Below are 14,077 nucleotides of genomic sequence, written 5' to 3'. Positions count from 1 at the left end.
AGATGATGATTATTTGTGAGGGGTTTGGAATAGCATGGAATGATAGAATTAGTAATTAGATTCTAGAACGCATGAAATTGATGTTTAATAAATACTTTTCCATAAAAAAAAAAGCATTTTTAATGCACACACAAAATCAATCATATTTGGTTCCAAATCACCTTTTCATATAAAATAGCAATAACAAGGGCAACAAAGAAACGCATCACCATTATCTAATCCTATAAACCCTTAGAAAACTAGGTACCAAACAATCCTTTATTTTCTTTTCATCTTTTGGTTCAAAGCACAAAACCAAAGCGAAGTACAATTTAATGAAGCATAAAAACCCGCAAATAAAATTAAAAATTATCCCTTAAAATCTAGCTTCAACCGGCAAAGGTGGAATACTCTGTTCATGCCTGAAGAAATTTTCTGGGTCAACTTTAGTTTTCACTTTGACCAACTTGTTGAAATTATCTTTGAAGTACTTAACCCCCCAACCACTAGCTTCAATGAAGCTAGTGCTTGCATTTTTGTTGGTACCTAAATCAAGGTCCCTATAATTTACATATGCAGTTCTCGGGAACATTGATACATATGGTGCCATGTAATTGTAAAGTCTACGGATCCAATCGATATGCTTGGATTCATTTTTATCACCATCTTGCCATGCACTTACATATTGGATCATGATTTTGTTACCTTTCCGGTGAGGAAACGGGGTTTCCGATTCGGATATCCGAGCCATCATACCACCGTAAGGGTTCCATATCATCAGTGGAATATCTTCTTCCATAAATCTTTTCCATAAACCTTCTAATGCTGTTTCTGGTATATTTGATTTAACGAAATCTGATTTAGCCTTGAAATAGTTCTTGAATGTGGACTTACCTTGAAGGAGAACATCCGGTGGAGTGTTGCTTGGGTATCCAGCGATATAAAGAACCGATTTAATCCAACTCGTTTCGATGCAATCTTTTCGAGTTAGTCCTAATTCGGGGAAACTTTGTTGCATTATCTCTACGAGTCTATCAGCTTCACCAAGGAACAAGGAATTGTATGATGTTGTCACGGTTTTCTCGCCGTTGATCATTGCCGTTTGGATGATTACTCGAATGAAAAGGTCATCGTCGAGGTTATCGGCAACCTCGATCCATCGATGGAAGATTTTGGTACTGTTTTGTTGTAAGGACTTGGTGATGGTAAAGACTGTCACGGTAGATGGTACTGGTACTAGCTGTATTTTCCATTGAAGAATAATGCCAAAGCTTCCACCTGCACCACCACGGATTGCCCAAAAAAGATCTTCACCCATAGCGGCTCGATCGAGGACACGTCCATTAACATCGACAATTCGAGCATCGATAACATTATCAACACCGAGACCATATTTTCTCATCATAGAACCATACGCACCTCCCGTTATATGCCCACCAACACCTAAACTAGTACAAAGACCTGCAGGGAAACCATGGATCTTACTTTTTTCGTAAATCCTATAATAAACTTCACCGATCGTCGCACCGGCTTCGATCCAAGCACTATTATCCTCGATATCGACTTTCACTGATCGTAACTTCGAGAGATCAACCAGGATGAAAGGTGATTCGATTGCCGATACGTAAGACATCCCTTCGTAATCATGACCTCCGCTACGTACTCTCATGTGAATCCCAAGTTCTTTGGAACAAATGACAGCGGCTTGGACATGGGATTCATTCAACGGCATGATGATGAACTCGGGTTTTGGCACCGATGGCTCTAAGTACCTTAGGTTTTGTGCCGTGGACTGCAAGACAGTGGAAAAAGAAGCATTGTTTGGGGTAAAAAATTCAGTGGACACGGGAATAGGGATCTCGGAATTGGCTTTGAAACATTGAATGAATTTTTCTTGAATGGGATTTAATTTAAAGCTTTTAGCATGGCAGGTGGAAGCTGTTGTTGAAGACGATAAATGAAGGACTAAAAGCAATGAAAATAAGGAAGAAATGGAGGGAAACGCCATTGTTGTTTTTTTTGTTCTTGGCTCATATGGTTTTTAGGAACATGAGGATTTGATTCAAGTTTTATAGATGACAAAGGGAAGTTTGTGTTTTAATGGAGGCAAACGTGTAATTGAGCTAATCTTAACGTCATAATCATTTCCTGGTTTAAGGGCGGCAGCTATCCATTTTATTACACCGGAGCGCTGTGGTGTGACTACATAACTCAATGTAAAGGTGAAATCAGAATATTTTTTAGGGGCCGAAATTAAACGATAAGATGCAGATTTAAATTTTAAAAGATTAAATCAAAATTTTATCGAAAATTTCAGATATTTATTTTTTACTCGACTTGACAAGTTGAACTGGATTTTATCAGATTAAATCATGATATTTAATACAAAATTATAGTTGGTGGCATATATGGTAATATTTATAAATCAATTAAAATTGAAATATAAAATCCCTAAAATTGATAGGAATATGTTAATGTGATGTGAAATGTGTTGGGCTACTGCAAATCCATGCGTAAAGGCTCAATTAAGACACTCTTTCCCTTTTTCTTTTTATTATTTTCTCTTAGCCAACATAATGCATTAACTTTTTTTAATTCTCAATCCAGTTGTCATATGCCTTTCACCTCTCAATTTGACCCCCCCAAAAAATAATTTAATCATAAAAAAAATTAATCTACTTAATTTAAATTAGAAATTATTTAAAACTCAACTTGAAATAAATAATCTACAATGATCTGGTGTAGCCAAAAGGACCGGCAAGAGTTTTGGACCCTTTGGTTAAATGGTCAAATTGCTTTTTAAGCCTTCCCCAAAGTTATAAGATTTAGTTTTGGTTTCTTTAACTTTTGATTAAATCGAAAAAGTAATCATTCAATTTAAGCTTTTTAATACAAAATTTTTAACTTTGATCCCTTAAATTTTTTTTTTTAATTTTATCTCGGTTTTTCTAAACAAAAATTTTAAATTTGCTCATGCGATCCAATCCGAAATCCTTGACTTATAACTCTAAATGATTCGAACTAAAAAAAATTTAAACACCAAAGCTAAAAATTAACCAAATTTAATTGACTCGAATGAATAAAAATTTTAAAATAATCTCAATATAGGTTCTGATCATATCTGCTCTTTTTGATACAATGTCTAGAATTACCCATAGCCTCTCTCCAACCCTCCTATGATGTGCTTTAACGCACTCGAATCCACGTCCTCCTGAATTGATAATAATACCTGTATCAATCGAGTTAAGACTCAATCCTCAATCCACAAAATTTTAAAAATATAAAAAAAAAGGACTAAAACAAGTAAACCATGTTGGTCGGTTGGTTAATTAAATATGTTGTTGGTTTTCTTTGTCTCTTCCAATGTGAGAATCTCAGCTCATACTTTAATCACTCCTAAGAATTAGGCTTTTTTTTTTCTTTAATGTGTAAAAAATGTTCAAAAGAAAAGGAGAATGAATGGATATAAACTATTATTTGATATACTGTTGTTAGTTTTAGGTATAATAAAATATTAAAATAATATATATTATTTAAAAAAAAAGAAACACATGGTAATATTTTTTGATAAATTATAAAAGGGTAAAGCCTTAACAGCAACACGAATAGTGCGACTCAAACTCAAGCTACACTTGGGGCGGTGAACACCCTCATCATCAACACATGGGGTTCAACACATAGTAATTTTTAAGACTACTTGTGAAATAGAAAAAAAAAATGTTGTTAGTGTACCAAATATTAACCCATAAAATGTACCATAGTTAAATTTACATTATCAAATCGAGCGATAAGAAGTTTTAAATTCTTGTGGTAAATTCTCGAATTCAAGTTCTAAGATGTAAAAAATAACATTTGGAAAGCTTGATTCCCTGATTAAATATATAGTTTGGCTTGATTTGGAATTTAATTAGAATCTAATGTGACTAATAAATATCGAAGAACCCTGGAAAAAAAAAGATAAAAGTAATGTTCTTTGGGTTTCTTTTTTCTTTTTATTTTACGGTCCATGTTTGAGGTTTGTGACTGTTTTTTTAATAATGTCGTCTCCAAGGATCAAACTTGTATTCTTTCATTAGGAGTGATATTCATTACCATTGCACTCAACACTTGTTGATGAGATAAAACAATATTTAATACTTGAACTTAACAGCTTTTCTCATCTTAATCCCTAAACATTTTTGGTCTACAATCTTAAAACTTAACAATTTTTTTTAATTTGATCTCTAAACTTGCATTCTGCTCAAAAGTGATGATACGACACTTTAAAATTGTGTCATGTCATTACTTTAAAATTTTAATATATAAAGTCTAAAAATATTACAAATTTATAAAAAATTTAAAATATAAAATAAAATTCAGATAATAACGTAACATAATTTCCGAGTGACATATCATCATATTTTAACAAAATTCAAGTTTATAGATTAAATTAAAAAATTCTAAAACTATTGTGAACAGAAAATAAAGGAAATTCAATGTTTATAAACTTAAATTGTTACCATATATAGATTCAAATGATAAAGAGCTTGAAATGTTTGCAATTAAATCTCAATTAAAATATTATAAATGTGAAAATTTTATTATTCCATTAAAAACTTAATCCTGAATTTAATTAGAAAATAATGACTAAGAAAAAGTATTAGTCAAGAGTATATTATTAGAAAATGACTGCTGATGGGACACCATTTCTGGGTCTATATTTACGTGTGTTCTTCCTTACAAGTTTTGCTTTTCTATGAGTCTTATCCTAATTGCCAAATTCAGCACTACTTTTTGATGTGCACATATTTTATAAAAGGGTTAATATATAGATTGAATCTTTTAATTTTGACAACTTTTTTCTTTAGGGTTGGCATTCGTTACATAGATTAGTTCCTATATTAGCATCGTTTGTTTTTTTAAGAATTTGTGACGTGGACAATTATGGGACTCACACGTGGATTCATATTTAATAATTCCTTTTTTTTTGAAAAACCTTAAAAATTTGGAAAAAGAAGAAGGAATATATAAATTAGAGAATTTCAAAAAAGAATATATATAAATTTAAAATAAAAATAACAAATTTAGTTAAAATTCAAACAAGTTAAAAAATTAAATATGTTTAAAAGTAAATAATAAATAAATTTGGTTAATTTTTTTACAAAATTACAAGAAATTGTAAAAATACAAAAATTTAAAAATATTTTAAACATTAAAAAATAAAAAATATTGTCAATTACAATGTAATTTTTTATTTTCATATTTTATTTTATATATTCAATTTTTTTAATTTATAATATCTCTTAAAAATTTAAAATGTTCTATTTTATTCAATTTTTTCTTGAATTTAAGAATGATTAAAGATGAATCCACCAGTTGTTTGCTTATTTTTCTCGTGTCACCTCTATACTTGTTCACATCATCAAATTCTTAAAAATAAACTGTATTAGTATAGGGACTAATTTGTATAAAAAAAATTTAGAGGCCAACATAAAAGGGACAAGCCTTTATAAAATTATTTTACCCATCCCATCCTTAATTAAACTTTGTCACTTAATTAAAAATACTAATCAATCTTCATTCTTTTCCATTCTTTTATTTATTTATCAAAAGCTATAATCCCATTTAGAATTTGATACTGATTGATGGGTCTAACTTTTTTACTGTGAATGCATGGGAAAAATAAATAAATATTATTTTCATTATAAATAATATTTATTGCTTAGTTATGCACAACGTCAAGCTTACCTAATATTCTCTTTAATTTAATGAAAACCCCTTCTTAATCTCTTATAATTTTTGGTGACATAACACTAATATTATCAGTATCAAGTTGATCGAGAAGCATCACTGGAGGAGAATAATAAAAAACACTTCGTAGTGTTTGACCCCAAGTCATCGATGCTAGGCCATCAGCAAATTTATTACCCTCTCTGTAAATTTGTTGGATAATTACGCCGCACTCCTTCAAATAGTCTCGAGCTTTCCGAATTAAGCTGGTCTGACATGTTTTTTAATTCACTAGAAAAATATTTGAAATTAAATAAATAAAGATGATGAAAATAATTGATGTCGAATCTTAAAAAAAAAACCATGTTATTACTTGAAGAAATTATTTCCACCCTCCAATTTGCCAAAAGCTTTCACCGATCCACTTATACGCCACGCCAAGCAAATTCTATATTTTTTTTATTAGGTCTAATTATGATACTAATCCTTCTACTCTAATAAAATTTCTGCCCTAATCTCTTAATTTTGATTTAGCATAATTTGGTCCTTTACTTTTTGTAATATTATTAGTAGATTTAATTGTTGTTGTTAAAGTGATATCAAGAGTTTTCTTTTCATTGTTATTCAATCACATAGTCAAAGTAATTACTTGGAAATCCAATAAACTATGTTTAGCCGATAATAAATTTTACATCAACTAAATTTCAATTTAGACGGTGTTATCAAATTATAAGAGTAGAAACGTTAGACTTTGTCAAATTAAAGTAAGAAAATGAAATCATAACTTTCAATATAATAGAGGACTAAAACACAATTAGACCGTTTATTATAATAATTATTTGTGATGAAATTGGTAACATTTGTTCATAAAGTGAAGGCAAGTATGCTTGTTATAATAAATGGGCCATTGAAAGGAACCACATCTGTATTCCTTTGAAGGAATCCTATTCTGTTTCTTCCACTACAAACAAATACCAATTTCAATAGGTTTGGACTTGTAGTAACCCAACCTATATTTCTATATTTTTTTTTCCAAATTTATGCCTTTGCCATGTGAAGTTTCTCATATATGGTAATTAAAATCAAATAAGTCTAAACTCGTGTATCGGTTTGATAGTTAAGGTGTTTATTGCTCTAGATGTGGCTTGGGTTCGAGTCGCGCTAATCTTATTACTGTTAAGGCTTTGCCCTTCTCTTATAATTCACTAAAAAAAAATCTCATCATGGATTTCATCTTCTATTGGGAATAAATCTAAAATTATGTATGAATTTTGATTTGGTACAATTATATGCATGAAATTTTGATTGTGGTTCAAATGTGTAAATGGAACTTTAAATTTTGATTCTATCATATTAATTTAAAGAAATAAATACATCAATTTATTTTAATATTTGATAAATATAATTATTTGTGTATGCAATATATAAACATAAAAGGATTTTATATCAATAATTGTGTTAATAATTTGTGAGAATTGGATCAAATCAAAATTTCATGTAAAAATTGTATAGAAACAAAGTCCATGTATAATTTTGATATTTATCCCTTTCTACTATGCAATGATGGAATGTTAGTCAAACTATTTTAATTTATCGAAATTTTGTCTTTATACTTTATGAACACTGGGAAGTTAATCCGATTGTTGGTAATTGCATGAATTAGAATCGCTATCTTTGCTAATTTGTTGGATATACATTGTGTATAAATTGTTGAATTATTGATTTATAGGTTTGCAAAATATTTAATATGTTGGATAATATGAACATCATATACGTATAATAAAAATACTTACATATTGTTATTTTACTATCATAAAGGGTTATCATAAAATGTTTGCCCAAATTAAAAGTGATTTAATTTGGGCAAGGTTTATTGAACTTTGGTTATTAAATAATGTACGGATCCAATATATGTAGATAATTTAGTAACTAATTTCTAATTGATGATGGGTTGATTAGAAATTAAGGTTACTGCGCAAAAGTTATAATTAGTACTATGGTCTCCAAATTATATATAGATAACTTTTCTAACTTCACATCTTCAGAAAAGAGGGAGCTGCCTTCTTTAAAATACTTATGTGTTAATTTGGAAGATAAAAAAAAATACAAGAATCGAAGATTTCAAGATATGGATGGATTCAGGCACACTTTTACGTCTAATTTTAATTCTTGATGATTCCCGATTTATTAAACTTTATATATAATAATATTGCTCATTTGGATTAACTTGTTAATTTTGGTAAAATAAGAAGATCATATTCAGACAAATTAAAGTAAGGGCACTAACTTCTTAAATTATGGTCCATTTACTTTAATTTATCAGAATTTACTTCTCGTGATTACCTACTCAATTTTTGTAAAGTATGTTAGGGTGAGTTTGGATGGGCGGTGCGTTTACCTGCGGTTAGTGTAAAAACAGCGGTGGCGGTGAGATTAGATACTGTAGCGATAATGTAGCGTGAGACAAAAAGTAAGCTAAACGCACCGCACCGCACCCAATCGCCCATCCAAACCCATCCTTAGTCTCACTGTCGGGCAATGAAATCACCATAAAGTAACAGTAAGAAACATGTGTGAAATGAAACCTTAATAATAATGATTTGGTCTAACTATGAATTTCATCTCTCCACCGAGAAGTAGTCCCCGTTGGCTTGTAATTTATGAATTTAGTCATTTTATTTTTCATATTTAATTATGAATTTATTAATAAATTATTAGAGTAATTATAAAAAGTTATAGACATGTTGATCTTAGTGAGTATAATTACATCTTAAAAAGGAATAAAAAAAAATCTATTTTTAAAAAGTCATCATGGTTAATTACTTGTATATCTCATTCGGTTATCATCCTTCTACAAAATTGGAGCACTCAATTCAATGGAGCCTATTAATTATAATGTGGGGATAAGTTCATGCAAGTAACGAGTAACTAAAATAACAAAAAATATTAAAAAAATCGAACGCATAAATTTTACGTGAAAAAATCTCTCCGAAGAGGATAAAAAACCACAGGTAAAGGTAATTTCACTAAATCGGCAAAAAACAAAGAGTACAAAGATGAAGATAAAAATTAAACCCTGAAACCCGTAAACAAAACCCTCAAAACTTAAACACAAAATTTTCTGAAAACTTGTAAAAGCTAATACCTAAATGTGTTATGGGCTAATTTTTCTAGGGTAGAAAAACGATCTATTTATTCGTTAAATTTGTAGGTCAAATAATCTTAAAATAATCAAATTTCAACTGGGATAAATAATCAGAATTTGATTGGAAGAAGAAAACTGAGAAAATTGCATGACACGTCGTCACGTTCCCTATCATGTCATCGCAACATCGTTCCTGCTTCTCCCTTGTTTCGTCGTTGCGACGTAGCATGACTCATCATTGCAACGTTGCTCTCTGCTTGTATCTTAATTTGACTGAAATACGAGACATGCTCCACACAGTAATTACCTTAACATGTGATATACATGTATTTACAAATAATTACACCAAAACCAATTACTAATGTATTTGGACATTTTAGAGTAAATGTAATAAAGCGTAATTATTAGAGTAGTAATTACCTCTAGTAATTATTGGATTTACTGGTTAAGAGTTTTTTATTCAGGATTTTTAAGTAATTAAATTTTCATATTTTGTAAATTTATTAAAGAGATAAATGTTAGTTACGAATGTTTAAATACGTAGCATGACGAAATAGATGAAAGGAAGAACTTTTCTTGAATCAAAATAAGTCCAAATGCAATGCAATTATCCACAAATTCCAGAAGTTGAATTACAAAAATAGTCAAGCTTGACACCTGTAGGTCGGTATAGGAGGAGTAGTAGGACAAGTACTTATTTTTTATTAGTCAAGGTGGGTTTGGATGAGCGATTGGGTGTTATGCGGTGCGTTTAGCCTACTTTTTGTCTCACGCTACAGTATTGCTACAGTATCTAATCTCACCGCCACCGCTGTTTTTATACTAACTGCAGGTAAACGCACCGTCCATCCAAACTCACCCTCAATCATATATATATATATATATATGAAACTCCAATATCTGACTTTTTTGGAACATTAAATTTAATAATTGACCATTTTAAATGCGTAATTTTCAAACCATGCACAACCACAAATTTTGGTGGTGTAGGTTTAATGACTTAATTATTAATAATATTTTTGTAATAATTATAAATCATCATTTAATTATTTTATTAAATTTTGTTTTTTTCATAGTCGCCATTTTAAAAATTGGTATAATAGTAACTTTAACCTTCAACATTTATATATTGTGTCAATTCAGTTTTGATTCAAAAATTTTAATCCTCAACGTTTACACATTGTATAATTTGGTCTTTTGCAATTTTACTTTTCTTTATAATCCTTTCACATGAAATTTTTTAAAAAATTATCAGCTAAATTAAATTGAAAATGTGCCAAAATAGAAACACCAAAAATCTTATATAATAATTTTTATATTTTCTCATTGTTTCGAAGAAAAGTAAAATTTCAAAAGAAAAAGAAGAAGACCAAATTATATTAGGCGTAAATGTTGATGGTTAAATTATTTTAGAATCAAGACTAAATTGATATAATTTATAAATATTGAGGGCTAAAGTTGTTATTATATTAATTGTAAAAAAACCACAGTTAACTAGTTTGCCGCCAAATAAAATAAAATAATTTCTTATTTTTAAATTCACGTACTTAAGGTAGCATTACCTAATTATTTACTAAAATTGCATAAAAACAAACTAATCAAGATGCAAAATAGAAAGGATAAATCCGCTATTATTAGTATAAAGTTATGGATTTAATCCTTGTTATTTAATTTGGTTATATTCAGTTTAGAGGTGCTCATGGGTCGGGCGGCCCGACCCGGCCTGACGGCCCGCCCGAAATATGGGAGGGTTTAGGTAAAAATATAGACCAGAAATATGAGTTTGGGCAAAAAAATGAGGCCCGTTTAGAGAACGGGCCTGGCCTCGGGCACCACTTTTTTGGCCCAACCTGATATAATAAATATATTTATTTTTTTAATTTTTTTAATTTTAAAATATTTTTAAAATACTTTTTTTATTATTTTTTAATTTTAAAATACTTTTTAATTTTAAAATATTTTTAAAATACTTTTTTAAAATTTTAAAATAAATTTTTGGTATTTATTAAAAAATGGGCCGGGCTCGGGCTTATGATTTTTTTCTCGGGCAGGGCCTGGGAAAAATTTCAGGCCCATATTTCAGGCCGGGCTCGGGCCTAGGACCTGGGCCAAATTTTTATGGGCCTGGCCCGAACCCGGCCCGACCCATGAGCACCTCTAAAATTCAGTTGTTGTATTTTTTAAAAACTTAAAATTTTAGTCCTCATCTATTAAATTCATTAAGTTAAGTTTTGTTATTTTCAAAATTTAATATGGCAAATATATTGCCATATGTGTAATGCCATGTTAACTTATTATTTCTATATGTTACTTACAAAAGTCTAGTTAATGGATTAACGATTGCCATTTGTGTCAAAATTAAAATTTTAAAATTCTAAAAGTATAGAGACTTAAAATGATACGATTGAAAAATAGGGACTAATTCTACAATTGTATGCATGATACAAGTCTAGTAATTGAATTTAAACAAAAAGATTTAACTGTTATTGTTTAGTTCAAGACTAAATTTTAAATTTCAAAAACTAAAGGGACTAAATTGATCAAATTAAAATACAGAAACTAAATCTATAATTTTTTCAAAGTAGAAGAACTGATAACAGAATTTAATGGAAAAAAAAAAAAAAAAACAAGAAAGGAACTCGAAAGTATATTAATTAACTACATCTGTATATCTTTCTTCTATTATATGGTCTCACTTAGTACGAGGAGGAATGCTTTGTTCATTTCTGAAAAAGTTGTTAGGATCGACGGCGGTTTTCACGTCGACCAACCTCTCATAATTACCGGCGAAATAACTCTCCCCATATACTTTACCTTCTTCATAGCTCCAATTTTCTGCCACACCAATGTCAATGTCCCTATAATTCAAGTAAGCTCTCCTTGGATTCTTCGACACGAACTGAGTCATGAACTCGTGAAGTGCTTTCGCTTGACTCGTCCGATTCATCTCCGTTTCATTCCCCGGCTCGTTCCAGTTCACTGAGTACTGTATCTTATACAAATTCCCTTTCCGATGTGGGAACGGTGTTTCTTTATCGTCGATTTCGTCCATTCTTCCACCGTATGCGTTGCATGCTAATCCCACGTTTCCTAATTCGACCATCTTTTGCCATAATGATTCCAACCCATTTTTGGAAATCGGAGTCTGAACGTAATCCGATTTCCTCTTTAAGAAATCGGCGTCGTTAACGTTCCGGTCAAGCAAAGCTGTCGGTGGTGTTCCGGCATCGAAATTTGCCCACCAAAGAACTGAGTCAATCCATCTCATCTCTGTGCAGTTCTCGTTTTTTAAACCTAACTCAGGGAAATCTTTGCTTAATAAAGCTACGACACCGTCGGCGTTCCCTAAATACAGTCCGTTCACCGTCACTCTCATCGTCCTTTGCCGGTTTCTTGTAACCGGCTGCAACAGCATTCTCGTGAAGAGATTTTCATCGGTCGTCGGAGCAATGGATTGCCATTTTAAAGCAATGTCAGTAGCGTTATCAGCTAATAACCTTTCGAGTCTGAAAACGGTGACCGTCTCCGGTACACGAACTAGTTTAACTTTATAAGCTAAAACGACACCAAAACTGGCTGCTCCACCGCCTCTTATAGCCCAAAAAAGATCCTCTCCCATGGCTTTACGGTCTAGAATTTTACCGTCGACATTAACTATCTTAGCATCGACGATATAGTCCGAAGATAAACCGTATTTCCTCATCAAAGTACCGTAACCGGCTCCGCTAAGGTGGCCACCAACGCCGACGGTAGGACATAACCCAGCCGGAAATCCATGGACGTTGCTCTTTTCCCATATATTATAATAAAGTTCACCGAGTGTCGCACCGGTTTCAACCCAAGCAGACTCGTCCGTCATATCGATAGATATAGACCGAAGGTTAAACATGTCAAGTACAAAGAAGGGTTCATCGGAAACATAAGATAACCCTTCGTAATCATGACCGCCGCTACGAATTTTGAGCTGAAAACCGACTTTTTGAGAACAGATTACGGCGGCGGAAACATGGGATTCTTCCAATGGAGTGATGATGATGACCGGTTTAGGCGTCGAAGAGGTGTTGAACCGAGCGTTACGAATGTACGCTTGCAAAACGGATGCGTAAGAAGGGTTGGTGTTGGAGAAGAGAATGGTGGAAACATTTTGGGAAGGATTAATGGATTGGCTTAAGCATTGGAGAAGCGATTGGTAAGTAGGGTTGGAGGCTGCGGATGAAATGGAAATGTTGAGGAAAAGAAGAGAAAATAGAAGTGAAATCGCCATTGAAATTGACATCGTCGTGTGCTTTGTTTTGTGTTAATGGTATGGTGCTGTAATCTATGTAGATGATGAGTGGGATATTTATAAGGTTGATCCTTTCTCCGGTGTGCAATGGTTTTTAAATATACGCGGCCTTGACTATCAACAAAGTCAAAGACAAGACACTACATGGGAAAATTATTGAGACAGAAAATGAAAAACCGTGTGACATAATAAACTACTTTTCTAATCTTTTGTTTCTTTGCCAAATCAGCATGCTGTATTATATATGTGGTCTATTTTGGTTTTAGTCCCTCTGTTATGCTGAATTTTGGGATTTAATTCTTCTATTTTAATTTGATATAATTTAATTCATTTGCTTTTACAAGTGTCATCTGTCCGGAGCAGAAGAAGTTTGGTATTGTTCCAATCAGTCGCTACTTTAAGCATTCAAGTTTTTGATAGAGCGGGGAAACAAAACCCCTACAAAAGAATATCGTACTTGTTGAGGGGTCAAATAATACTTTACTGACTTCTCCTTAAGGAGTCAGAAATCCCTCGACAATAATGTTAATAGTTTTCTCAAATTGATAACACCATTACTTGTTCAAGCAACGGGGTTGGTTTTTTTTTTATTCGTGTATATAGTTAATGGCATGTAGAAAAATCTAGTTAACCATATTTAATCGATAATAAATTTACATGTTAGCTGGATGTATAAAGTTGTTTTAAAAAATTCTATATCATCACTTCAATGACAGTAATTAACGATATTACCAATTCGGACCTACTAAATACTAAAAACATTATAAAAGTAGAATCAAATTGTATCAAATTAAAGTAGATGGATTAAAATCAAAATTATTCCTTTATATTTATGTAAATACTAATGATATTATTTGACCATATACTTTTCATATGCATCGTAATTAATTTACTTAGAAAAAGGAAAGTGTATTTTGATTTTCTAAATTTAAGCCATATTTCATCAAGGATTTTTTTTT

At 31.3% G+C, this 14,077-nt stretch overlaps 2 protein-coding genes across 2 annotated transcripts; both read right to left on the bottom strand.

The window, feature by feature from the left end:
- Window positions 1-145: 145 nt before the first annotated feature.
- On the bottom strand, window positions 146-2,058 carry LOC105777551 (berberine bridge enzyme-like 26). Its single transcript, XM_012600896.2, has one exon. The coding sequence runs from the start codon at window positions 1,985-1,987 to the stop codon at window positions 356-358; it is 1,632 nt and encodes a 543-aa protein (XP_012456350.1). The 5' UTR covers window positions 1,988-2,058; the 3' UTR covers window positions 146-355.
- A 9,309-nt stretch (window positions 2,059-11,367) lies between these two features.
- Window positions 11,368-13,160, bottom strand: LOC105776675 (berberine bridge enzyme-like 21). Its single transcript, XM_012599500.2, has one exon. The coding sequence runs from the start codon at window positions 13,107-13,109 to the stop codon at window positions 11,526-11,528; it is 1,584 nt and encodes a 527-aa protein (XP_012454954.1). The 5' UTR covers window positions 13,110-13,160; the 3' UTR covers window positions 11,368-11,525.
- Between the last annotated feature and the right edge of the window lie 917 nt (window positions 13,161-14,077).

Source organism: Gossypium raimondii, chromosome 10 (genome assembly GCF_025698545.1).
Source record: "Gossypium raimondii isolate GPD5lz chromosome 10, ASM2569854v1, whole genome shotgun sequence".
Classification (NCBI taxonomy): domain Eukaryota; kingdom Viridiplantae; phylum Streptophyta; class Magnoliopsida; order Malvales; family Malvaceae; genus Gossypium; species Gossypium raimondii.
Note: the sequence above shows the minus strand (reverse complement) of the source record. Positions and strands in the feature narration are given on the sequence as shown.

Bases quoted from the DNA above. Each gene is read 5' to 3' on its own strand.
- LOC105777551 (XM_012600896.2), bottom strand. From the start codon at position 1,987: ATGGCGTTTCCCTCCATTTCTTCCTTATTTTCATTGCTTTTAGTCCTT.
- LOC105776675 (XM_012599500.2), bottom strand. From the start codon at position 13,109: ATGTCAATTTCAATGGCGATTTCACTTCTATTTTCTCTTCTTTTCCTC.